The following is a 26,153-nucleotide window of genomic DNA, read 5'->3' on the forward strand; positions in this document are numbered from 1 at the left end:
TTTGTATAGCCCACAATATCAGCTTGGAAGCCCACCACTTACCGGACATCCGAAACTCTTGGGCAGATTGGCTGAGCCAGGACTTCTCCTCTCAGCATGAATGGTTGCTGCACTCGGAAGTGGTGCACAGGATTTTCCGAAGGTGGGGCACTCCCGAAGTGGACCCCTTTGCAGCCAGGCAGAACTGCTGGTGTCCTCATTTCTGTTCCAGGGGAGGGCTGGGCGTATTCTCCAACGCCTTCCTTCTGTTCTGGTTGGATCAACTTTTGTATGCCTTTCCCCCTATTCCACTGATCGGCAAGGCCTTGGAAAAGATCAGGTCGGACAGAACTCACATCTTTCTGATTGCCCTGGCGTGGCCCAGACAGCATTGGTATGGGACTCTCATGAGCTTGTCAGTCAACATGACTGTCAACCTGCCCGGACCCTCCCTCTCAGGACCAAGGTTGCCTCCTCCACCCCAACCTAGCAGCCCTCCACCTCACAGCGTGGTTGCTCAATTGTTAGGCCAAGAGGAGAGGACTTGCTTGGAGGGATTCCAGCACATCCTCTTGGAGAGCAGGAGGCCCTCTGTGTCAGGCCTACCTGGCAAAATGGTTTCTGTTTTCCCAGGGGCTCGCTGATTGGAGCGTCTGGCCAGTGGCTGCTCTGATCCAGTTTATACCTCCTTCATTTCAGAGCCCAGGGCCTAGTGCCCTTGTCTGTCAAGGTGCATCTGGCAGCCATATTGGCCTTCCACCTGCCAGTACAGGGCCACACTATATTCTCTCATGCCATGACCGGTCGATTCCTTAAGGGCTTGGATCACCTCTTTCCTTATGTTAGACCCCTGATCCCTCAGTGGGACCTGAACTTCATGCTGGCCAGGCTAATAAGGCTTCCATTTGAGCTACTTGCTACATGTTCCTGGTCCCACCTCTCATGGAAAGTAGTCTTGTGGTGATCACGTCTGCTAGAAAGGTCTCAGAGCTTCGGGCTCTGAACACAGTATTCCATAAGTATAAGGTCCAGCTCCACCCACACCTTTTCCTCCCGAAAGTGGTCTCCGCCTATCATATGGGCATGGCCTTTTACCTGGAACATACAAAATGGTTTAGAAAGTTTTCAACTGTTCATCGCTACTGCCATGCACATGAAAGGTCAGCCAATTTTCCACTCAGCGGCTCTCCAACTGGATCACTTCATGTATTTGTACTTATGACCTGACGGGTTCCCCCGCCGCCAATTTGTGAGGGTGCACTCCACCAGGGCGCAAGCTTTGTCAGCTGCCTTTCTGGCTCATGTCCCTATTCAGGACATTTGTAGGACTGCCACATGGTCATCGGTCCACCATGTTCACCTCGTATTATGCGATAGTCTCCCGAACTAGGGAGGATGCTGGGTTTGGCAGGGCAGTGCTCCATCCTGAGTGTCTGAACTCCTACCCACCTCAAACAGGATATAGTTTGGAATCACCTATTGTGAAATGCACATGAGCAATCACTCGAAGAAGAAAAGACTGTTACCTTTTCCATAACTGGTGTTCAAGATGTGTTGCTCATATCTATTCCACATCCCGTCTTCTGCACCACTGTCAGAGTTGTCTGGCAAGAAGGAACTTAGGGCCGGGGAAATGTGCCGCGTCCCTTATAATGTGCCATAGCAGTGCCACTCCAGTGGTCGCTAAGAGTGCTCCCTATGGGCATTGCTAAGGGAAAAACTTCCAGCACCAGTGCACATGGTGAGCACACACCTATTGCGGAATGGACATGAGCAACACATCTCGAAGAATACCAGTTACGGAAAAAGTAATGGTCTTTTTCAAGCCATCTATTATTCACTCTGAGGCTGTGAAAACAAGCTTGCTAGACTGTGCTTCTTTTAAGTTCCTCCTCCACTTACCTTACGTCCTAGTTTGCGATTTTTTAATAGGGTATAGAAACTGCTGAGAGGTTTTTGTTCCTTCTACTGTAACTCCAAAGAGCTCAAGATGATTTAAGCACATACTAGAATTCAGTTGACTAAATCTGTGCTTCTGTTGCAAGCATTTGAAAATCACCTCTGTATGCTTAGTCAGCAAAGAGTTAAGGTAAATCTGCAGTATTTAAAAAAAAAAAAATGTGCTCTGAAACTTGGCAATAGTGGGAGGGTTTTAGAGCTCAAGCTTCAGCCCAAGCAGGAATGTCTACACTGCTATTTTTAGCCCTGTAGCACAATCCTGGGTGAACCGACCCAGGCTCTGACACCCACTGCTGTGGGGGAAGTGTTTTTTGTTTTACAGTGTAAACATACCTGTCTGTTCTTAGGATCTGCTGACCTCTTGGGTGCTTATATGTTGGGCATGATTAGATGGTGGAAAATTGCTGTTGAATACAAACTAATTTTATGAGTCATCTGGGTGCTTGTTTCCGCTTTACTAAACAGTGTATGCAGCATAATACTGGTTTTGATTGGGGCAGATGGCTATTTCCAGAGACTGATCTAAGCAACTACTGACAGACAAGGATCTTCTTGCTCTCTTTCACACTCTTGCTCTCCTGGGTTCTGATTGTTGCTCTATATCCTTGGCTTTTTAATTTGGTTCCCTCAACTGGGAGTTAAACAATGCCCAGCTTATGTGAAGAGAGGCTTGTTTTATGCCATCAAAATTAGTTTGCTCCTTCAAATTGCAGGGTCAGGGTCCCATAGTCTGTACTGCCTCTACTTATTTGGTCCTTGCCCTCTAAATTGGTGGAGCATAGTACAGGTGTAACCCTTGACCCACCACCCTCAACCCCCACCCCACCCCTTGGAAGTTAATTCCAGGGGTTGGATCCACCAAACCAAATCTCCATTCTGAGTAGAGATTGATGCCCTATTTAAAGAATACAATAGACCGTGTTAAGCTTTGGATCCATTTTCTTTGGTAAAGACAAAATTTGGAGCAGGCACAGAAGGTAGCTAAAACATTAGTGGCAGGGAAACTGTGTCTTTCTGGTGTAGTAAGTTGGTGGCTTGAGAGAGTATTGGTGGCTTGGGGCAAGTCACTTAATCTTTGTCTTTTCTCATCTGTAAAAATGAAATAACTGATCACTAATGTCAATTATAAGGGTATTGAGCATGGTTAATCCAGTAATATCTATAAGGTATGTTTGAAAATCAAAAATTTTATAATAGATCACTTTGTTACTACTATTCTTACTTGGAACTGCATTGTTATTCCGCAGAGTGCAATTATTTTATTTTTAAAACAAGGATCTCTTTATTACTCTAAATTTTTTTTGCAAACTTTTTTTTCTTTATTTTAGTGAGGCTAATAAAGTAGTTTGTTTCAAGTGCTATTAATTTAATAATTCAAATTGTTTTTAATTGATTTTGACTTGACTATTTAGGCATGTCTTTAAATAAAACATCCTTTTCTGTTTTAAATTTAGACTGTGGACATCCATAAAGAGAAAGTGGCTCGCAGAGAGATAGGTATTTTGACAACCAATAAGAACACATCAAGAACTCATAAAATTATAGCGCCGGCAAACATGGAGCGTCCTGTAAGATACATTCGAAAACCTATCGACTATACTGTGCTGGATGATGTCGGCCATGGAGTAAAGGTGAGAATCCATGTAAATTTTGAAGACTTATTTGCACTGAATGTGGTGGGAATTTTAGTTGAGATTAAAATACTTAGTTCTTGGTGCTACTGTGAAGAGTGAGAGGTTGATACAAATGTACCCAGGAGCAGCACAGGCACAAAGTGAGATGTTTATGTTGAGATCTTGAGCAATTTCTGCTTATAAACTTGTAACTGCCTCAAGTAACCACAAACCAGGAAACAATGGCTCATGATTCTGATAATGGATATTTCATAACAATGCAATTGCACTAATGACTCATCAGAAAAAGGGACATGACTGACTTGTTATGAAAAACATTCCTTAGTTTAAAAAAAGTGCTGCAAAAGCCCTTTTTATCCCATTCTTCTCCTACACTCCCATGTTTGTTTAAATTAAATTTAGGTCATGGGCAAACTTAATGGCTGGAGACTTCATTAGGGAGAGGTTTTTTCTGAAGGCACGAAGGGCACCCCACCCTTAGCCCCATTGAAAAATCAGTGGGAGTTGACGCTTCACTTTTCATTTGTTCATTTGGAAATCTTCCTCCATATATATAAATGTCTTGACCAAACTCAGCTTTTTGGGTACAACAGGTGGCCGCAGGAGAGTTAGGTAAGACTAATCAACATGGTACCTTTTGCCATCTGGGAATCTTTCCTTGTCTGGTAATAGCAGATTTTATTTTTCCTTAGCTGACATGATAGTACATTCAGTTAATTGCAGTCTTCCCCTGACTTACCTTTAAAAAGCTTTTATTCAGGACTTTGTATCCAAATAAGGATTTATGTGTGCTAGTCAGTCAGTAAAGCAGCTGCATCAATCTTGAAGTGGCTTTCTGTAGTGCTCAGCTCTAAGGACTAGATCCTTGTCTGTGGCAGAGAAGTAATCACCACAGATGGAGGGAAATGAGGAGGTGCCAAGGTGTCCTTGGCATTTCAGTGATCCTGGGGTTGCTTAGTAGCAGCTAAGCACAGTGAAGAAGGCTGCTTTAACCTGTGACAGCTGTCAACAGCCTCAGGGCATAGGAGCTGTTAGGGGCCCCTGTAGTGCCTGGGGATCTCACTGCACAGTAGAGAACCTCTGAGGGGATGTCTGCACTGCCATTAAAAACCTGCAAACTGTTTAATTGCTATGTAGTTGTTCAGAGTTGGGCTGGAACCTGGGTTGTAGGATCCTGTGAGGTGGGAGGATCCCAGAGCTTGGGCTGCAACCTGAGTCTGAACATCTGCACCACAGTGAAACAGTCCCTGAACCTGAGCCCCAGGAGTTGGCATGGTCCAGCTGTGGGTGTCTAATTGCAGCGTAGACATACCCTGTGAGCCAGATCCACTGGATTTAGGGCTGCTTTATATTGGTACAGTGATGCAAAGCAGATGAAACGTACAGTCAGTGTTGGAACATAAAAGAGCAACCATACAAAGGAATCCATTTGACCGCATAGAAGTTAGTCACTTTTCATTTAGGGCCCCTTGCATGTGAGAGAAGGTAGCTTGAGTCAGTGGAGAAGTGTCAGAATCCATGTTTCCAATGCCAGCTCTCAGTTCACTGTTTAGTCTATCACTCTGATATCTATCTAAAAGACCATAAAATAGACTAATCTGTTAGCCGCTGCTGCGTTATTGAGGGGTGCGTGTCCTCGAGCCTCATAAGCTAGATGTTTGATTTAGACTCCAGTGCTGTTACATAGTAATAGCAGTTTTCTCCAATTTGTACACTTTTTTTTATTTTGGCATGTCTATTTTTATAAAATGTTCAACTTCAGTTAGGAAAAAAATAGTCTGCCCTTTGGTACTGATAGTCTTCTGTTCACTGGGCAAATGGCTTTTTTCTAAAAGGCTTTTTGCAATTTTATACAAGTTTCAATGGTAGCTTTTGCGATCTGCCAACTAATTAACCTCATATGGAAAACTGACATCACTAGAAACCTGAATTGTAGTGGCCTTGATTTGTAGTATACTATGTTAACTATATCTTACTTTTGTTTCTTCACTGTGTGATTGGCCTACTGCCAAGCTGTCAATTCTGCTATAGGCGATGGGACAATGGCTGTGTGTGTGAAAAGATGATGCCCTTGTCTCTACCACATGGATTCATTATGCAAATACCATAATTGCCAGGTAAACCTTATGCACCTGCTATTGGAAACTGCATCCATAGCCTTCCACTACATAAACATAGACCTCAACCCAACCACTTCAGTAGCTGTATGTATCTCACCCAGAGAGACTGCTATTATAGACACCTAACTGGTATGTCACACTGTCTCCTAGGATGTTTTGTTATTCATTGTAGCTGTAAAGGAGGTTGAATGTTCTGCCTTCAGTCTTGGATATAAAGAGGATAGATGGCTCAGTGCAAAAAGCTTTCCATTTCTGGGTCCCACTTCAGATTTCTACCTGAAATTCAATTGACAACCTCAGATCAGTTCCCAGTCAGCAGGAGTTAGCATAGTCAAATGGTCATTGATATTTGACATTGTTGTTAAAAGCTAGAAAAGCCTGAGCTCCCAACACAGAGTCATGTCTCAAACCTAACCAGAGTGGTTCTGTCAAATTAGGGCTAACATAGTTAGTGGCAGGAGTGGAGAAAGCTGCATTGCAAATTCTTCAGCATACCTGTGACAGGGCCTGACTCACTGCTGCGGTGCTTCCTGCTGGTCTTTCGAGGAATTAGCTTTTCCAGCCTCCGGAGTGCCCTCTGCAGGCCAATGCCCCACTTGCCACTGCCCCTTTGCCTAGGGGTGCTGCCCCCTGGCAGTACCCCCACAACTTGGGGTCTCCCCTCCCTGGGGAACCCCCAACTCTATATCCCCCACCCCGCCTCAGTCTATGGCTACTGCCAGTCACTATCTAGCCCCCCGGCTCACTGGTGCTGACTGCAGCGTACAAGCCATTCATCATCAGCATGGAGAATTTGGACCTGCTGCCTTTGCCTCCCGTGGGCTGCAGCTCTGCAACCCCAGTACCTTTGCGGCCTTTATCAAGGCCTGCAGCCTGGGGGGTTTCCAGGCTGAAGCTCCCCAGCTCCTCTTGCCTTCCCTCAGTCCTGCTGCACTCCAGGTACCTTGCTTAGCTCGCAGCAGCCAGGCCCATCTCCCTCTAGCAGCCTCTTTTATAGGGCCAACTGTGGCCTGATTGGGGCATGGCCCCAGCTGAGTCTGCTTCCCCAATCATCCTTTCCCCAGCCACAGCCCTCTCCGGGGCTCTTTTTAACCCCTCTGGGCAGGAGCGAGGTGACTACTTTGCTACAATACCCAATATATGGATAAAGAGGATATCAGACTTGACTGCTGCCAACCCTGTACTCTTGACCACAAATTCACCCCGGTTAAAGTATTGATGGAAACTGTCTAGGGCCTTGGAGGTAGCATGATTTCCTGACAAAACCAGAAATTGTAGTTCTAATCCCATCTTACCCACAGCTTGACCAGCTCTATACTTTGCCCTGTTCATACGTTGTCTTTTTCCTCAATAAAATTGGGCATAATATTTACGAATGAGGTTACTTGTGTAAGTGTTAACTGATGTTCAAACAACGCAACATCCTTTATAAGGGCTAAGTTATCACTGTTTGTGTGACTTCATTTTGTTTTGGTGGAGGTAGGAACAAAATGGGGGAGATGGTAAGGAAACAGGAAGGAAAACATGAGGCCACCAGAATAAATGTGGCACCATATCCTGTACAGTTCTGATTTCTAATGTCTGTGTGAGAATATTATTAAATGCCTTTCAAAATATTTCAAAAGTATATTGCAATGAGCAATACCAGAACTGTTTGTTTTTGATTCTCATTTATTCAATTTAAAAAAAAAAAAGACACACAAAGCTGGTACTGGAACTACTCAAATACTCTCTCCCAAAGCATTTGTTCCTGTATGCCCTTCCCTAATGGGACAAAATTTCTCACACTTTATTTCGAGTCTCACCCTGGGAATAGGGCGTGGATCATCATGCAGAAGGAGAGAAGCAAAAGCAGGAACATGTTTGGAGGGGCATGAGGAAGGGCTCTGCTCTGTGTATTTCTCCCTCCCTCTGAGCCCATGAGATCAGCAGCTGTTGTGTGGTTAAGGCTCTGCTGATGGGGGAGGGAGAAGATAGGCAGCAGCTGTTCTCCATAGTATATTTCCCTTCTGCTAGCAAAATCACTGTGGGAGTTGATGATGATGCTAGTAGTACAAACTGCCTGCCACAGTTTCTATGTACCAAAAGGCTATACTACCATTGTAGAGAGTTAGTCAGCGGCAGCCCAGATCCTTAAGGAACCTGGGTGCTGTGTGGGATCCAGAGTCCACAGTTAGCACACAGGGACAGGCCACCCCTAAAATGGTCCAGGATCTACCTCATTACACTCTTATTGGCTTGTGGGTCTGAGAGTTTTTCAGGTTGTCTCCAGATCTCTACTCCACAATGCTCAAACCTCTCCCTTTGGAGGGGACAGTGCCAAGTATTCTGTTCCAGTTGTAGGAGTTTTCCTGGGATGGGAACAGTGAGCCCAGGGATACCATAAGTTTGATTGTGATGCCTCATACGTGGGCAGTGGTTTTTTATTTAAACTGTTGCACTCGTGATTAGACTTAACATGGCTCACTTCCCTTTTCATTGAACAAACATTGTGCGTAAATGGCTGCAAGAAATAATGTACACACAAGCAGATTTTGACAATCTGTTAGATGCTGAATAGTCACTCAGCGACCATCCTCTGGGGATGAAGGCAGGGGGACACAATTGAAGTCATTCCCTCCTCAATCCCATGTAAATCAGAACCTATCATGATGTGAAATGCTGCTTTAATGTATGAAGACTTAGTAACTTAAAAAAATTAGACACAAGCTAATTTAACCATTCTTCCATTCTCTTGCTTTTGTTTTGTGAAGGAAAAAATAGGTCAGATGCTGTTATCCATACAGAAAATCCAGGGCTTAAAAAAAGAATGTTGCTGAAAAGAATTATGCCTGTCTAACAGCCCTGCTAGAATTTTAAAATATTCTGTGTGAAGAATGAAAGGCAGGTAGAATTGGCGCTATCAGAGTGTCTCAGTCCATTTGATTGTAAAATGAAGGTTAAAGCAGAAATGGAAACGATTTCTTATGCTAAATGTAGATAGTGTGTTTAACACTCACTAAATGAATTGTCCAGTAGTTACAATTAATTGAGTTTATTGTATAAAACTAGTAATTATTTTTTAAAAATTACAGGAGGACTGAGCACCTAAGTGGAGACTTTGGAAGAATTTTAAAATCTCCTAGATATGAGGCACTTGTGACAAGGTGAAGATTGATTAATCAGTCATGGACCCAAGAAAGATGCAGGGGATAGTGAGAGGAGAATATTTTAAACTGGAGATGGAGGCTCCAAATCCTGTAGTACTGAAATATGAGAAGTGGGTTTGACTTTCAGCATCTGTGAATGCTTGCCATGTACCAGCTTAGTCACTTACAGTCTTCATGTTTATACCTACCACATAAAACAGAGAACAAAAGACAAGACTATGAGGAAAAGATTTCTGTGCACCTGCTGTTTCTCTCCACTGTAGGGAAAGGCCTTTTATGTTGGATCCAGCTGGGCATTAACTATTTTTGTAGACTTATTAAAAAGATTTAAATAGGTACTTCTAGAAGCAGCCAATGATTCTGAGCCTGAGACTCTGAATTCTCCTTGTTCCTGGTATTGGTTAGTGTCAGACACTAGCACTTCATGTCTTTTTGCCAATTGCATTGCTGCCATGTTATCATTCAGAGGGTCACTATCAAACAATACATATTGCTCTAGGGTAAAGGACACTGAGGTTAAAAATAACCATGAGTGTTGCCAATGCTGATAACTTTATCATAAAGCTCATGATAGCTGGTGCTTAAAGTTAATTTGGTGGTTTTCTTAAAGTGAGAATCTCATCTTTAGATTTATTTTTTGTTAAGTAAGTTTCTGGAAAAAGTTCATGGTTGCAGAGAAAACCTTGGAAGCATGAATCCTGAAAGACCAAACTAGAAGCTAACTAACCTCCCCCTTTCCAAACAACAACAAAACAAAAACAATGCACCATGCTATTTTAAAAAAACCTATTGCTTGGTAAGCCAAGCTCTTGAGTTTTGGAGCCTGACTCATGATTTTGAATCCTTGAACTCAGTGATACTGAAATGTTTAAAAAATATAAACGTAATATAATGTTCTTCTTCGAGTGATTGCTCACATCCATTCCAGTTAGGTGTGCGTGCACGTTCGTCGGAAACTTTTTTACCCTAGCAACTCCAGTGGGCCGGCAGGTCGCCCCCTAGAGTGGCGCCGCCATGGCGCTCTATATATACCCCTGCCGGCCCGCCCGCTCCTCAGTTCCTTCTTACCGCCGTGTCGGTCGTTGGAACTGTGGAGCGCGGCTTAGCTGTCCTCCACGTCCCTAGCTCTCCTAGTATCTCTATCGCTTGTCTATCGTTATCTCTAGTTCCATATAGTTGTTAATTAGTTTGTTAAGTAGATAGTTTAGTTAAATAGTTGTTAAGTAGTTCTTTGCCGGGGCCTTAGCCCTTCCCGGCACCCGGCGCCAGGCTCATGCCTGTTTCGCCGGGCTTCAAACAGTGTGCGGCCTGCAAGAAGCCCATGCCTACCAGCGATCCCCACGAAGCGTGCCTGAAGTGCCTCGGGGAATCGCACAGATCTGACAAGTGCCGCATCTGTAAGGCTTTTAAGCCGAGGACAAAAAAGGAGAGGGATCAGAGGCTACGAACTCTCCTAATGGAGGCGGCACTTGACCCGTCGGCTTCGCAGGCCGTGGTATCGGCACCGGCACCGGATCGCTCCGGCACCGAGAAGACTCCCCGGCACCGACCTTCTCCGGCACCGGAATCAGAGCCAAGGCCGTCGAAGTCTGATACTCCGGCCAGGCAGACCCGGCTTGAGCGCCCGGCCTCGACATCGGCCGCGGCGCCGCCGGCACCGTCAGCACCGTTGACTCCGGGCCCGGCGGGTCCGTTGAGTCCGGTGCCGCCGAGCTCCCCCATGAGATCTGGGGTTGAGATAGTGGTCCCGTCCACACCGGAGAGCTTCGCCTCGGCTCGGGACCTTATTGCCCTGACTGAGCCCACTCGGCTGCCACCCCCGGTACCTCCGGTGCGGGTTGTGTCCAGAGGCAAGCCCATGCTGTCGGCGCCGCCCAGAGACAGTCGTTCGCCATCCAGGTCCCGACGTCTTGGGCGCTCCAGATCCCGACGCCGCTCGCAGTCCCGGCACCGCTCCCCTCAGCGGTACCGGTCGCACTCGCGGCAACGGTCGGCATCGAGACGGTCGCGGTCAGGCTCCAGTCGGCGACACCGGCACCGCGACTCCAGGAGCAGGTCCCGACGCTACTCGCCGCACCGGTCGACCTCCCGGCACCGAGCTGGTGGCAGGTCCCGGTCTCGGTCGACCTCCCGGCGCCGAGCTGGTGGTAGGTCCCGATCGACCTCCCGGCACCGAGCTGGTGGCAGGTCCCGGTCGACCTCCCGGCACCGAGCTGGTGGCAGGTCCCGGTACCGAAGCGGCACCCGGTACCGATCAGGATCCCGGCACCGTGATAGATCCCGGTCCCGATCCCGGTCCCGGCACAGATATGACTCCCGGCACCGGTCCCCGGCACCGAGACGATCCTCCGTGCCGGCCCGCGCAGACCCTTACCATCCAGGGTCGGCCCCACCATGGCCCTCGAGACAGCCGTCCGTATCTTCCCAGACGGACAGCGGGTATGCGCTGGGCACCGACCGGCAGGCGGCGCTGTTCGGTGATCCGCCGCTGCAAGACCAAGGCCCACAACAGTGGGGATTCTGGACACCCTGGGCATACCATCAGGCCCAGGGCCCCCAACAGCTCCCTGCTAGACCGGCGACTGCGGAGCGTAGGGCCCCTGAAGCCTCCTTGTCTCGCCCCCCTCCCTCCCCGGAAGGGGACGAAGGGCCCAAACAGCAGGACTCCACTGTGGCTCCGGAGGCAGAGGCGAGGGCTGAGGAAGACCCTCAGTTGGACACTATCGTGCCTGGGGTCTCATCATCCTCCTCCCCGGATGAGGCGGTGGCGGGTACCTCCTCCAACAGTCCCCCCCTGCTGGATCTCAGGGCGCACCAGGACCTCCTCAGGCGATTGGCTCAAAACCTGAGTCTGCAGGCAGAGGAGGTCTCGGAGATAGAGGACCCAATTGTCACCATCCTCTCTTCTGATGCTCCCACCAGGGTCGCCCTGCCCTTCATACGGACCATCCAGGCCAATGCCAATACTATCTGGCAGTCCCCGGCCTCCATCCCTCCGACAGCGAAAGGAGTCGAGAGAAAGTACATGGCCCCTTCTAGGGGCTATGAATATCTACATGTTCACCCGACTCCCGGTTCACTGGTAGTGCAATCGGTGAACGATAGGGAGCGTCACGGCCAGGAGGCTCCGGCCCCCAAGTCCAGAGAGGCCAGGCGGATGGACCTCCTTGGCCGTAAGGTGTATTCGGCTGGGGCGCTGCAGCTCAGGGTCTCTAACCAGCAGGCCCTGCTGAGCAGATACGCCTTTAACTCCTGGGTGGCAGTGGACAAATTTAAGGAGCTGCTGCCACAGGATGCTCGCCAAGAGTTTACGGCCATCTTGGACGAAGGCAAGAAGGTCGCACGCACGGCCTTACAAGCCTCCTTGGACGCTGCGGACTCGGCTGCCCGTACCCTCGCGTCAGGAGTTACGATGCGTCGCATCTCCTGGCTGCAGGTTTCCGGCCTTCCGCCGGAGCTCCAGCACACTATACAGGACCTTCCTTTCGAAGGCCAGGGCCTGTTTTCCGATAAGACAGACCCCAGACTCAAGAGTCTAAAAGACAACAGGGTCATCATGCGGTCCCTCGGGATGCATACCCCCGTGACGCAGCGTAGACCCTTTAGGTCGCAACAACAGCAACAACGTAGGCCGTTTTCCCAGTTCCGCCAGCGGCAGGACCTTTACAGGCGCCGCGGCAGGAACGGCAGGCGCAGGCAGTCTGGGAACCAAGGGGGGCAGAACCAAGGCTCCCCCCCGCCTGGTCCTAAGCCTTCATTTTGAAGGTGCGCCCGAGGGCGCGGTAACAGTTTCCCCTATGGATCCTTTCCCCCCGTTTTCAAACCGCCTTTCGTTTTTCCTCCCGGCGTGGTCCCAAATAACATCGGACCGCTGGGTCTTAAGTATGGTGCAGATGGGATACCGCCTGCAGTTTGTTTCGTTTCCTCCTTCCCGCCCTCCTTCCTCGTCCCTCTTCAGGGACCCCTCTCACGAGCAATTCCTTCGGCAGGAGGTGCAGACGCTCCTCAGCAAAGGAGCCATAGAGGCGGTTCCGGAAAACGAGAAAGGCAAAGGGTTTTATTCCCGCTACTTTCTGATCCCCAAGGCCAAGGGGGGCCTCAGGCCTATCCTCGACCTGCGAGAACTCAACAAATACCTCGTGAAGTTGAAGTTCCGCATGGTATCCCTGGGGACCATTATTCCATCCCTGGATCCGGGAGACTGGTACGCCGCCCTCGACATGCAGGACGCGTATTTCCACATTGCCATTTGGCCGTGCCACAGACGCTTTCTCCGCTTCGTTGTGGGGGCTCTTCATTATCAGTTTGCAGTCCTCCCATTCGGCCTGTCCACGGCCCCGAGGGTGTTTACAAAATGCATGGCAGTTGTCGTGGCGCATCTTCGGCGCAACCGTGTCCACGTGTTCCCTTATCTGGACGACTGGTTGATTCGGGGCACGTCGGAACAGCAGGTCAACAGCCATGTCCGCATGATCACCGCCATGTTTGCAAGTCTGGGCCTCTTGATAAACACAGACAAGTCCACTCTGAGGCCCACGCAGAAGGTGGAATTTATCGGGGCCGTCTTGGACGCCACTGTGGGCAGGGCCTCGCTGCCTCTGCAACGGTTCCAGACCATGGCGGCGATCGTTCTACGTTTGCGGTCAGCCCCATTGACGTCAGTGAGGACATGTCTAACCCTGTTAGGCCACATGGCGGCGTGCACTTTTGTGACCGGCTACGCTCGGCTCCACATGAGGCCTCTCCAGCTGTGGCTTATCAGTCGTTACAGGCCGCAAAGGCAGCCTTTAGACATGTTACTCACAATCCCCCAGAAGGTCTTAGATTCTCTCGGCTGGTGGTTAGACCAGTCCGTATTATGTGCGGGTCTTCCCTTTCACCCCTCTCAGCCATCGGTATCCCTGACAACGGATGCCTCAGATCTAGGCTGGGGGGCCCACCTAGGGACCCTGCGGACACAGGGCCTGTGGTCCCAGGAGAAGGTGGGGCTCCACATCAACATACGGGAGTTGAGAGCGGTCCGCCTTGCTTGTCAAGCGTTTTGTCATCAGCTTCAGGGTCGTTGTGTCGCCGTGTTTACGGACAACACGACGACCATGTACTATATCAACAAGCAGGGCGGCACCAGGTCCTCCTCCTTGTGCCACGAGGCGATACGTCTCTGGGACTTTTGCATAGCCCACTCCATTCACCTCAGGGCTTCCTTCCTCCCTGGAGTACGGAACACTCTGGCAGATCGATTGAGCAGATCCTTCCTGTCACACGAGTGGTCCCTTCGCCCGGACGTCGCTCTCTCCATTTTCCGGAGGTGGGGTTATCCCCGGGTGGACCTCTTCGCGTCCAAGGGGAACAGGAAGTGCCAAGCGTTCTGCTCCTTTCAGGGCAGGGAGCCGGGGTCGATAGCAGATGCCTTCCTCATCCAGTGGTCGACCCACCTGTACTATGCATTTCCCCCGTTCCCTCTGGTCCACAAGGTCCTCCTGAAGGTGCGCAGGGACAGGGCTCTCGTGATCATGGTGGCCCCGGCGTGGCCCAGGCAGCACTGGTACACCATGCTGCTGGACTTGGCCATAGCCGACCCAGTTCCCCTGCCCCTTCATCCGGACCTGATTACCCAGGACCACGGGACCCTCTGTCACCCAGACCTGCAGTCGCTGCACCTAGCGGCGTGGCTCCTGCGTGGCTGACTGGTTCAGAGCTGCGCTGCTCTACGCCTGTGAGAGAGGTGCTCTTGAGCAGCAGGAAACCGTCCACAAGAGCCACATATTCAGCGAAATGGAAGCGCTTCTCCTGTTGGTGCGTAGAGAGAAATCTCCGCCCTATGGAGGTTTCGGTTTCCGAAATCTTAGACTACGTTTTGTCCCTCAAAGGGCAAGGTCTGGCCTTATCGTCGTTGCGAGTCCACCTAGCAGCTATCTCCACCTTTCACCCGGGTGCGGACGGTCGCTCCGTTTTTTCTCACCCGACGGTGTCGAGATTCCTTAAAGGGCTGGAACGTTTATTCCCTAACGTCCGTCCCCCTACTCCAACCTGGGATCTTAACCTGGTGTTGTCCCGGCTCATGGGACCCCCCTTTGAGCCGTTAGCTACTTGCTCCCTGCTCTACCTCTCTTGGAAAACTGCCTTTCTAGTGGCTATCACCTCAGCTAGACGGGTGTCGGAGCTCCGAGCTCTGGTGGTAGACCCCCCATATACGGTCTTCCACAAGGATAAGGTGCAGCTGAGGCCACACCCTGCTTTTCTGCCCAAGGTGGTCTCAGCCTTTCATATCAACCAAGAGATTTTCCTTCCGGTTTTTTTCCCAAAACCTCACTCCTCAGGCAGGGAGCAGCAGCTCCACTCGCTGGATGTCCGTAGGGCTCTCGCGTTCTACATAGAGAGGACTAAGCCCTTCCGAAAATCCCCCCAACTTTTCGTGGCGGTAGCAGACCGTATGAAAGGTCTTCCTATCTCCTCCCAGAGGATATCCTCTTGGGTTACGTCCTGTATCAGGACTTGTTATGACTTGGCCCATGTCCCTACGGGCCGTGTGACTGCGCATTCTACCAGGGCGCAGGCGTCGTCGCTGGCTTTCCTAGCCCGTGTGCCCATCCAGGAAATCTGTCGGGCAGCGACCTGGTCATCGGTCCACACCTTTGCTTCCCACTATGTCCTGGTCCAGCAGTCGAGAGAGGATGCGGCCTTCGGATCTGCAGTGCTCCATGCCGCGACTTCTCACTCCGACCCCACCGCCTAGGTATGGCTTGGGAGTCACCTAACTGGAATGGATGTGAGCAATCACTCGAAGAAGAAAACACGGTTACTCACCTTTGTAACTGTTGTTCTTCGAGATGTGTTGCTCACATCCATTCCGCACCCGCCCTCCTTCCCCACTGTCGGAGTAGCCGGCAAGAAGGAACTGAGGAGCGGGCGGGCCGGCAGGGGTATATATAGAGCGCCATGGCGGCGCCACTGTAGGGGGCGACCTGCCGGCCCACTGGAGTTGCTAGGGTAAAAAAGTTTCCGACGAACGTGCACGCGCGGCGCGCACACCTAACTGGAATGGATGTGAGCAACACATCTCGAAGAACAACAGTTACAAAGGTGAGTAACCGTGTTTTCCCCTAATAGAAAACCCTTCATCTGAGGATCTCAAGCCAAACATTTATTTTACATATTTTACAAACATTTCAGAGACATAAAAGTTGAACATAATTCAAAAACAAATTTTCTTTCTTGTGCTGCTAATAGCAGCTTAGAGTAATAAAAAAGGAAAATTTAAAAAAGCCAACTGGATTTTTGTTTACTTGGACAACAAAAGTACTATCCCTTTTGTTCATCGTCTACATCTGCTTAGATTTCACTTTCTGGTTACACGGCATTAACAGGAATCTGTAACTACTGGATTGCAAACAATATATGGCATATTGCTAATCTAAAAATAAAGTTACACTAAAATAATAAAATATTAAATCTTTCTGCTGATGTTTACTTTAGTAGAAGATTTGTTTTAGAGCCTATATTGACCTGACATTGTCTGTCTCTTTGGGTCCCAGAACAGCCTGTGAGGCAAGAGCTAAGTATTATCCTCCATTTTACTCATAAGGAAACTAAGACACTGTGCTTAAAGCCCCAAAAATTAATGGCAGAACTAGGACTAAAAATCCCCAATTCCAGAATGCATTCACACGTAGGAGTCAGGAAGAGAACCCTCTGGGTTGTTAGCCATATCTTTTTCTAGGTTCATCCCTGAGTTTTTAGGAGCCCAGTGAGAAGCAATGTGTGAGCGCCAGTTCATGATGTCTCAGTTCCCACCTACCAAGATAGCCCCTGGCTGCTTGTGACTTCGTTAATACCAATACTATATCATGTGATGCTCCAAAATTGATCTGGGTGCTCCACCAGAAAAGTAGGGAGGGGATCCATGCGTACAGCATGCTACTTAGGCAGGATTCAGAGGTCTGCAGAAGAAATGGGTTCTTTGGTCACAGATGTAATTGCAGCAGGGGTTCCCCAAAATGTGTCTCAGGCCATACTTTTGCTGTTTTGGCATAGGGCTGCCCCTGATATTCTCATTTGAGTAATAAGGAAAACGGCTAAAAATGGTTTCTTGATGACTACTCAACTACAGTCTTGGATTTTGTAGTGCAATTGACTGATTATTGGTGAAAGGAACATCTAAAGTTAGCTAATCTGTAAGCTTTTTTTAAAGGAGGCGGTAAAATACTGAGTCCTATTGGATTGGACTGACTGCAGTTTCCTTTACAGGGTTTAAATCCATCAGTTTAACTACTACTTACAGTAACCCTGTAGGTATGGTAGGGTACATTTTTAAATTCAGTTGTTGGAGTAATGGCAAGTACAGTGAACAGTGTGCATAGAGGACGTTGGAATCTTCTTGTACAGACAAATGCACTATATTAAGAGACTTCCTTAACATTGAATTGTAGAATTCAAGGGTGAAATCATAGCCCTATTGAAATATTTGGTAAAACTCCCACTGATTTCAGTGGGACCAGGATTCCTTCCCAAGTCTCTTGTACTCAAGGTGGTGGGTTGTGTGTGTTTTTTTGTTTTTTTTTTGGCCATTGTCCACTTCACTAAATGTATTTATCTGCATGATAGGAGCTTTGTACTCTGTTCGCTAGTTTCCATTTTTCAAGTACAGTTTATAATTTGAAAAGTGGCATCCTGATTCTCTTCATCATGACTAATGTTCCCCTATTACCATTTCTTAGGTTGGAATTAAAGGCACATTTGTCTTATTAGGCCACTACCTCTGAGATGCTGGTGCTGTCAAGTGACTTGGCTTACTGTAATGGGATAGCCAGCTTCTGAGCACCCTTTGTGGCCTGGAGTGGCTCTGTGGCACCCTGTCTTAGTTTCTTTCTTGGCAGGGCTCCAGAAAACGCCCCCACAGCCTGGTTTGGCTGCTCCAGTGACTTGGCCCTCTGGCTAAGCCATTTAACGAAAGTCCACTGTTTCTGGGGTATACCAGTCCAAAACCTCCAAACATTGCAATCTCAGAGTCTATAGCCCAGCCTCAATCTGGGCCTAGTCCCTCCATCTTGAGGGTCTTCTTTCTTTTAGTCAGACACTCTTCATAAAGCCCTCTGGCTGAGAGTCTCTCTCCTGGGTTCCTTTGGCTTACTCTCTGCTCTTTTGCTCAGCAGTAACTACCCTGGGCCTCCTTCCTGGAGTCTTCCTCCTTTTCCCTGATGAGAAAAAAGCTCTGTTCTGCCCTAGGCCTCCTTATCTTTCCCTAACAAGCCTAATTAAGCCACATGATTCACAAGTCACATGACCTGACCGCTTCTCACTCCCTAGGGCGGTGAGCTAGTTGTTTCCTGGGTAGGCTGGGTCCATCATCCCTTTAAAGAGGTCAGCCACCCTATAACAATGTCAGCACACCCTCTTGGTTACTGACATATCAAAGGGTGGGGTTTAAGGCATAGTGCCAATGAAAGGCCCAACTCATTTCCTTGATCATTAGACCGCAACAGTAAAACCCACATTGAAGCCTCCAGTGGGCTGAGTTCCTTAGCAATGGCCTTGTTCTGTGATCATTCTTGTATCCCATGTTTAAACTAGAATCTGGGGACTGGCTGACAGACATGCAAAAAAACCTCTTAACGAAATTTCTTCTAAAGCTGCTTGTGGCGAGTTGAGGTAATAGTCCTAACCTGGAAACACCCACCCCATGGCACAGAACACACTACATGCCTAATTACTTAGCTTCCAGGACTCTGGCCTCACTTGGTTCTCTTACAACTCTAATTTCTCCTTCAGCACAATCTTCAGAGGATTCCCCTTTGACTTTCTGTGAGGGTTCTACATGGCTCTCCGATTCTCTTCTCCCTTTATACTTTATCTATGGGTAATATTATCCCCAAACACAAATTCAACTAACATCTCTGTCCTGACTCATAGAGCTACCTGTCTCCTTCCATCCAAACTAATTTTGGCCTGTGTCTGAGATCTTGTGAAAGTCCATCTGTCAGCTCAAGTTCAGCATAGGCAAGACAGAGCTCTTAATTTCCCTCCACTTCATTTCTTTATTGCTTTTGCCAACTCCACCATCCTATGTAACATTCGGGCCTGTAACCTGGGCATCATTTTTGACTCAGACCTCTTTCCATGTCCTCATGTCCAGGCTATGCCCATTCTCTCTGTATCATATCTTTTAAGATGTGGCCTTTCCTATTCATCCTCTCTGCTAAGTCTCATGCCCAGGTTCTCATCATCTCATATGTCGATTACTGCAACATCCTTTTCTCTGGCCTTGATAAATGTAACTTTGTCATGCTCGTATCTATTCAGAATGCTGCTGGAAAGATTGTTCTCCTTGCCCGCCACTTTGACCATTTTAGTTTCTGTTTAAATCCTCCATTGGCTTCCCTTTCTGTATCCTATCAAACATAATACGCTTGTCTTCATTTTCAAGGTCCTTCATGGCTTAGCCCCACTCGACATTTCGATATTGAATGAGAGATGTATAAACTGATGCCCCCAATTGGCCAAGGATGCCCCCCCAATCATTACTTTAAAAAAAATACATTTTGTGTTTTGTTTTCTGATTTTTTTTTTTTTTAAGGCTTTAGGATAACCTGAAGTCACATTTTTATGCTTTCCTTTGCAACCATGAGGGCTAGAAACGTACTACTTTTTTAAAAATGAAAACGGAGATCTGACTTCAAGAAAAATACTAATTATTTTGATGCTGGCAATAAAATCATAAGACCTGGCACTGCTGCATTACTGACCTGAGGTGAATTTCAAGCAGCAACCTAGAGGGATGAAAGGCTCTGCTGCATATCCAGTCTGAGAATTCCCTTCATTCTTTGGTGTTCAGTGCAGAAGGTAGGACTTCTCCATTCTGGGTTCTATTCCCAAAGTACTGATGGTTTAATACATTCTCTAACGTGATAGAGATTGTATAGGGAGTGTATGGTTTTGATATTTTATAACTATGCAATGTTCTTGGTCTTGGATTAGTGTCAACCAAACATTTTTAACTGGTGTTAGAAATTTAAGGCTGGCAGGAGGCATGTGTCCCTTTTGCTGGCCACGAGGATAACAAATGTAAGTTTCTTAAGTGTTTCATTTGGAGATGCCTATTAATTGTGATGTTTGTCCTGTGACTGCTTATGAGATTTTTAACAGCATACCTGGGTTGTAATGTAAGTTGTTGTTAGGGAAATGAATTACTGTTTTTTGTTTTGTTTTTTAAAGTTGTCCTATCAGTTGTGATAGATCTGCTATTAATTTCTGCTTTCCCCTTTTTTTTGCCAACGTTAAGTGGCTAAAAGCCAAGGTAAGAAGAATATTTCTCATTTGACCCACAGTGCCTCATTGTATTGATAGTTGAGGCTGCAGAGCCATTAAAACTGAAAGCTAGTACTCTCCTATACTTCTCTCTGCTTTTCATAGGTTATTTAGGTTAAATAAGCTGTACTTCAGTGCAGATTTGCAACATTTAGCCTGGATGTGTTAATATATCAGTGATATATTGACATTTGCATTTATACATAGATATATTAATTTCTCTAACACATGTAGCGCTTTGCTCTGATTTGGTAGATGCCTTGATCCTATTGACTTACTTTTTTTTTTTTTACAGGAGGTTTCCCAGACAATATACTTGACTGTGCTAGTCAAATAGCTGAGCTGAATTGAGTGAGAACTTTCAAATGAAGACTGACAGTTTTGTAGAGTCAGCTTTAATTTCTTATTTAAAATATTCAGTGGAACTGACATACGAAATTGAATGCAATAGTTAATTTAAAGAGGGAAAAGGGGAAGACTTTTGCATAAACTTGTCATCTGCTTAATTTTCAGATGTACTTCAGCTGTAAAATGACAGTTAAAAACAATATGAAACTTACGTTTAGGGTTTGTTTCCTTTTCCTGTTGTCTTCTCTAGTGTGTAGATAAAACCAGCTGTTCAATAGCTGTCTGGGAATCCTCACTTCCTATTCTTACATTAAAAAATAACTCCCAATAGTAGAGGCATTTGAGTATAAAAATAAAATCATGTTTCCCCTCATTTCAGCATGGAAATAACCAGCCTGCAAGAACTGGCACCTTGTCAAGGACAAATCCACCTACACAAAAACCACCAAGTCCTCCTATGTCAGGCCGGGGAACTCTGGGGTAAGAGTGAGACTTTCATCCAGCCTCTGTGAGAGAATTCTAATTGTGCAGATATCAGTATTGCCTGGATAAGTGAGTATGTGAAGGCTCTGAGTACCCTCTGGGCTCTAGTGAGTTAGACATATTACCTTTCCATACAAAACACTTGAAATGTTCTGATTTTTTTTAAATGAAGCCCCTTTGAGAGAATATCTTTTCATGGCAGTATTTTTATATTACAGATTGAAGTGGCCAAGGTTTGTTTTCATTTCTGATAGTAATCAGGCAGAAATATTATTGCATATTTAATACAAATGAATTTTGATTAAGGTTCTCGTTTAAACAAAGCAAAAATTTCAGTGTTAATCTTATTTTGTTGCTAACTCACTCCTGATTCCTTGTCAGAGGAGAGTTGTGAAAATGCATTCCATGCTTTGTGCAATATTTAAGGAAAGTGTGTGTGGAGAGAAGTTAAGGATGTACTGGCAACACTAACTCTCATTTGTTTGCTCATTTGAGTGAAAATTTTAATGCTTAATTGAGGGAACTGCACCCCCAACACAACCACTTTCTACTTCAGCTTCTGTTTCACTGCTGTTTGACCCCCGTACATCAACAGATTATTATGAAATGGATTGAAATGGTGGTACTTGAAAACACTGAGCATATAGAGTGTGATTCTGTTTGGACTATTGTGTGAGGCCTTTTGGTTGAGATCTTAAACAGAAACTTCTGTCTATGGATGTTGCTGTTCACTGTCACCTGATCTTTGCCTTTAACATGTAGGGTACGGTAGCTGAAACGTGAGCACTGGTGGGCTGGCACAGATTCAGTAGCTACGAATGAGTTAGTTTTCCAGGTTGGGGAGCTGAGTAATGGTGGGATTGTTACAAGGCAGCTCACAGTGGGAATTAAGAGAGCCACGGAAGAAAAGTGGGGGGAACTACAGCCCTCTTTTAAAGAGTATTGCAGGGCTCTGGAAGCGCTGAAGACTTTAATCCTGAGGCAACACTTCAGTGCTGCACTGTCACTGTTTATATATCAAAATTTAATAATGTACTGTGTTCAGTTTAAAAAAAACAAACTCTCTAGGATTGGTTTGTTTGCTTGGAGTGGGTTATGGAAATGAGAATCTTGATCCAGTGTTGATTAATATTGCATAGGCTCCAATTACCTGCTTGATTGATACCATCCCACCAGAGTGTGTGCTGTGTTTCAGCTGTGGGTGAAGTGAAGTGTGCTGGGATCCTTCATGAAACAGTGGATAGAGATCAGGGGGGGAATCCTGGATACTGAGGGGAAGAGATGATTGGCTGGGGGAACAACCAAAATACACAGCAAGGATTACATCTTTTACATCTACCTCTCTTTTTGAGTGTTGTGTGCTGTCTTTTATCTTTTGGCATCAAAGAGCATGCATCTAGAATATTTTCTGCTACTTTACCTCAAGCATGCAAAAATATTGCCAGAAACCACAAAGATTGCTCCTCTTTCTTTCCATTTGAAAACTGTTGATAGAAATTTAAAACCAACACAACACAAAATATGCAGTTTTAGGAGTGTAACAGAGCATGTTAGCAGCACACTTAAAAGTAGGCACTGCCACCTGGCCAGTTGCTGGGGCTTGTCCTTTTTAAGGCAGAGGAATTCTGGGAAATGTAGTTGGGATGGGGGGAAGAGGAGAGTCCAAAGATCAGGTAACAAAGAAGGAACCAGGTGATTGTGGGAGGGATCTATAAGAAGGAGCTTGAGCTCAGTATAACAGAGACCTGGAGGGAGCAGGAGGTCTAGGAAACAGCTTCTCCAAGGCAGAGTAGGAAAAGCCTAGAAGAAGGTGGACCAAGTAGAAAAAGCCTCACAGGAAAAAGTGAAGCAAGGGTGGGATGGGAAATGGACAGCCACTGCTTGCTTAGGAGCCCTAAATTAGAATGTACAATAGCAGGAGAGCTTGAGATCCTTTGCAGTTCCACCTGAAGGTGGTGGGTATTAACACCACATTGAGAGAAAAAGGAATGACTGAGCTCTCTGAAAGGAACTACTGAGAGAAAATGTTCAGAGCCTTGAGAGCAGTGGAAAGACTACTTGCTTAATTGGATTCTGTCCATTAGCCAAGTCAGCTCCCAGGAACTGGAGCAGAGGGAATTATATATGCAGATTAAATAAGAGAGTCCTAATAAACAAAGCTATAGAAACGTGGGCTACTCCATTTCCTCCCCCACATTTTGTCCAGAAGTGCAATACCCATTGTTAACATCCTATTTTCTTTAAATTGTGAGGTTATTCCTATTGGAAGCCTGTGTAAAACTTCAGTGAAGTCCTTTTTACTTTGCAGTTTCAATCACATTTGTGTTCTAGTTATAAGAGATTAAGATGCACACACTTCTTTCATTTTCTGATGATTGATCTTTCTGGCACAACAAAAGCCCAAAGGCAGCTCATATTTTAAAACTTTCTCTAGTTCTGTGTATGATAGAAACTCACTGATTCACAAATCCCAAAATTCATACAAACAACTGGGCTATTGTTTATCAGGAATGGTTTTAGTAATAGTGAGGTTTAGTGCTCCTGAGACATTTTTGTAAGAATTCTAAGTGTAATACAATATATTCACTAGGATAATATAAAGTAACTTAATTAAAACTTAACTACAGCAGATTACTGACTATATCATTTTTTGTGATGCATTTGCCTTGCTTTTTTGTGTCTTGCTTACCTACTACCTCACCAAATTCAGAACCTTGCAATAGGTCTCCTAATAATTAGTAAGGTTCTGCTATATTGCCGAGTCATTGATTTAATATAATGTATGTTTAAGTGGTAATCTTACAGGTAGCAGCACAAATGATTAAAGATGTTTATAGTCTCCCATTTCCTCCCCATCTGTGAGCTCCCTCAGAAAAGGGAACAGGGACTCCAAACATGGTCCTGGTGTGAGAATGTGAATACCTTTAGCAAAAAGTAATTTTTAGGACATTTGTACCTCGCTCAAAATGTTCTATGTAAACATTATCTTACCTGCTGTTCAAGAGCACTACTGTAATAGATAAGTGTGCATTGCATAGCATGTGCATACAATTGTTTGTAATCTGAACAGAGTTTTGTGGCCATGTGTTTAATGTTTTTGTTTTTAAATTAGCTTTTAGCTTAAAAAAACATACAGCTTGGCCTTAACTGTATGAAAGCATTTTCAAAATATTTTTTTTCAGTAGGTTTTATTTCATATATTACCTAGACACTGAAATTTCCCTTTAACCTTTTAAAATATAATTTGTCCTGGAAGGTGACTAAAATTAGTACCTTTAACATGTTGAGAATGAAACACCTATTTAATTTGCCACTTTCAGAGATTGTTTCTATATAGTAATGTTGGGTCACAGTGCAGTGATCTTAAGTGAAGGTTTAGGAAAACAAATGGTTTCATTACTTTAAAGCTTTTTCTCTCCTCCAACCCACTTTCATTTGACTAGACGAAATACTCCTTACAAAACCTTGGAACCAGTTAAACCTCCAACTGTTCCTAATGATTACATGACCAGTCCTGCCAGACTTGGAAGCCAACACAGTCCAGGAAGAACAGCGTCCTTAAACCAGAGACCAAGAACACACAGGTAGAGTACATTGCTTCTAATTCTATAATTGCGTCTTGACCAGCATGCTGACACTCACTCACCAGCATTTCAGGAAAGCTTTGTCTGGCTGCTTTTAAGGTAGATGAAGAAGACAGATGTAGTTTAAATACCTTACATTCTTCTTTATACATGGTGCTGTCTGGATTTGGTACTTCTAGATCTGTTAACTTTAGTAGCATCTGTATCAGTTTTTCAAATTTAATTCCACAGAAGCTTTGTTTGTTTGTTTTTATAAATACGTACTCACACACGGCTTTGAATGCACAACTTATTCTCTTCTATTGTTTTTTGCCTCATCAGAGTAGGCAAAATTTCAGAAATTACAGGAGTGAATAGGGAGATGGAATATCTGTCAGACTATATAACTTATTTCAGACTTTAGGCCGGGATAGATGTACAGGTAAGTGCTTTCGCTGCTGCTAATTGTGTAGGGAAGCCGTTCCTGATTAGAAAATACTTTAGTGAAGTTGGCTTGTCAGAAGTGTGGTTTGCTTTTATTGTTCAGAGAAAAATTCTGCTTGTGACATGGTAGATTGACAGTATTGGAAGCTAAAATTTATCCACAGAACCAGTTCAGCAGTGCCAGTCAGCTTCCATATACTGAGGCATGTTGGCAGAACAGTACTTTCTCTGGGGAGATCATCTTTTGGGATGAGAGAGTAGTGCTGTCTCTATACCTATTGACTACTTGCCCTTTAAATCTGTTTATTGAGGCTTCAATACAATCTCTGGTCAAACTGCAAGAAATAAATTGACAATGGGTACCTGAATACAGACAGGATTTAGACACTAGTTTATTGTCCCAAGGATAGATATGATGTGATTGGTGCGAGTCATTGAAACAATCTGATGTTTAAATGTTTAATAGCATAATGACAGTTCTGGGGTTCAAGGAGTCCTTATGAATTTTGGGAAAACATGTTAACTTCATCTTTGAGCAGCTTGCTGTCCGTTGAACAATACTGTCAGATTAAGGTATTTTATAAACCAGGATGCAATCTGTTTAATTGGCAGCCATAAAATCTCCCCTTTTTTTGTCTGACAAGATCTTCTTTGTAGACTGCAGTTAGAGTCTTCAGCATATAGAACACTAATATTGAAGGAATTATCTTGGCTCCCAGTTCAGATCACTGATTTTCTTTCTTTATAGTAAAGTTATTGTCTTAAGCTATTTTTTGAATGTGCCCGACTCCTTGCTAGCAGTTTATATATGGTTGCACAGAAATGGTAAATAAAGCACACTGAGTGATGCTATATTTTTATTAGGATAGATATGTAGAAATGGCTTTTTAGTTACACCACAGCTGTTTAATTCTCTGAAACTTTGTAAATACAAGTCTTGGCTAAAGGCATGTTTGTTTAATTTGTCCCCTAGTTTCCATTGGGTTGAAAAATATGTAGTAATTTTTTCATGCAAACATCTTGTAGGTCATCAAAATTACTGTGTGGCTTCTTCATAAATCGCATTCTCTCTCAGTGGCTGGGCTAGTTGCAGTAGAATTGTTAATGATTCAAAATAACCTTGAACACAAGTATTCATTTAGCAAAAGGAGACTTCTTCAGCGTATACAG

At 45.6% G+C, this 26,153-nt stretch overlaps 1 protein-coding gene across 11 annotated transcripts in view; it reads left to right on the forward strand.

Moving 5' to 3' along the window:
* The window catches only part of ABI1 (abl interactor 1), a 121,416-nt gene that overhangs the window by 75,736 nt on the left and 19,527 nt on the right, over nt 1–26,153 (forward strand). For 7 of the 11 annotated variants that reach the window (XM_030550310.1, XM_030550313.1, XM_030550318.1 and 4 more), the window contains 4 exons: nt 3,393–3,569; nt 20,120–20,134; nt 20,873–20,973; nt 24,420–24,560. In XM_030550310.1, coding sequence (XP_030406170.1) covers nt 3,393–3,569; nt 20,120–20,134; nt 20,873–20,973; nt 24,420–24,560 — 434 coding nt within the window. The remainder of the gene's footprint in view (nt 1–3,392; nt 3,570–20,119; nt 20,135–20,872; nt 20,974–24,419; nt 24,561–26,153) is intronic. The other 4 variants (XM_030550311.1, XM_030550314.1, XM_030550316.1 and 1 more) reach the window with 1 other exon arrangement.

This window comes from Gopherus evgoodei, chromosome 2 (assembly GCF_007399415.2).
Source record: "Gopherus evgoodei ecotype Sinaloan lineage chromosome 2, rGopEvg1_v1.p, whole genome shotgun sequence".
NCBI lineage: Eukaryota > Metazoa > Chordata > Testudines > Testudinidae > Gopherus > Gopherus evgoodei.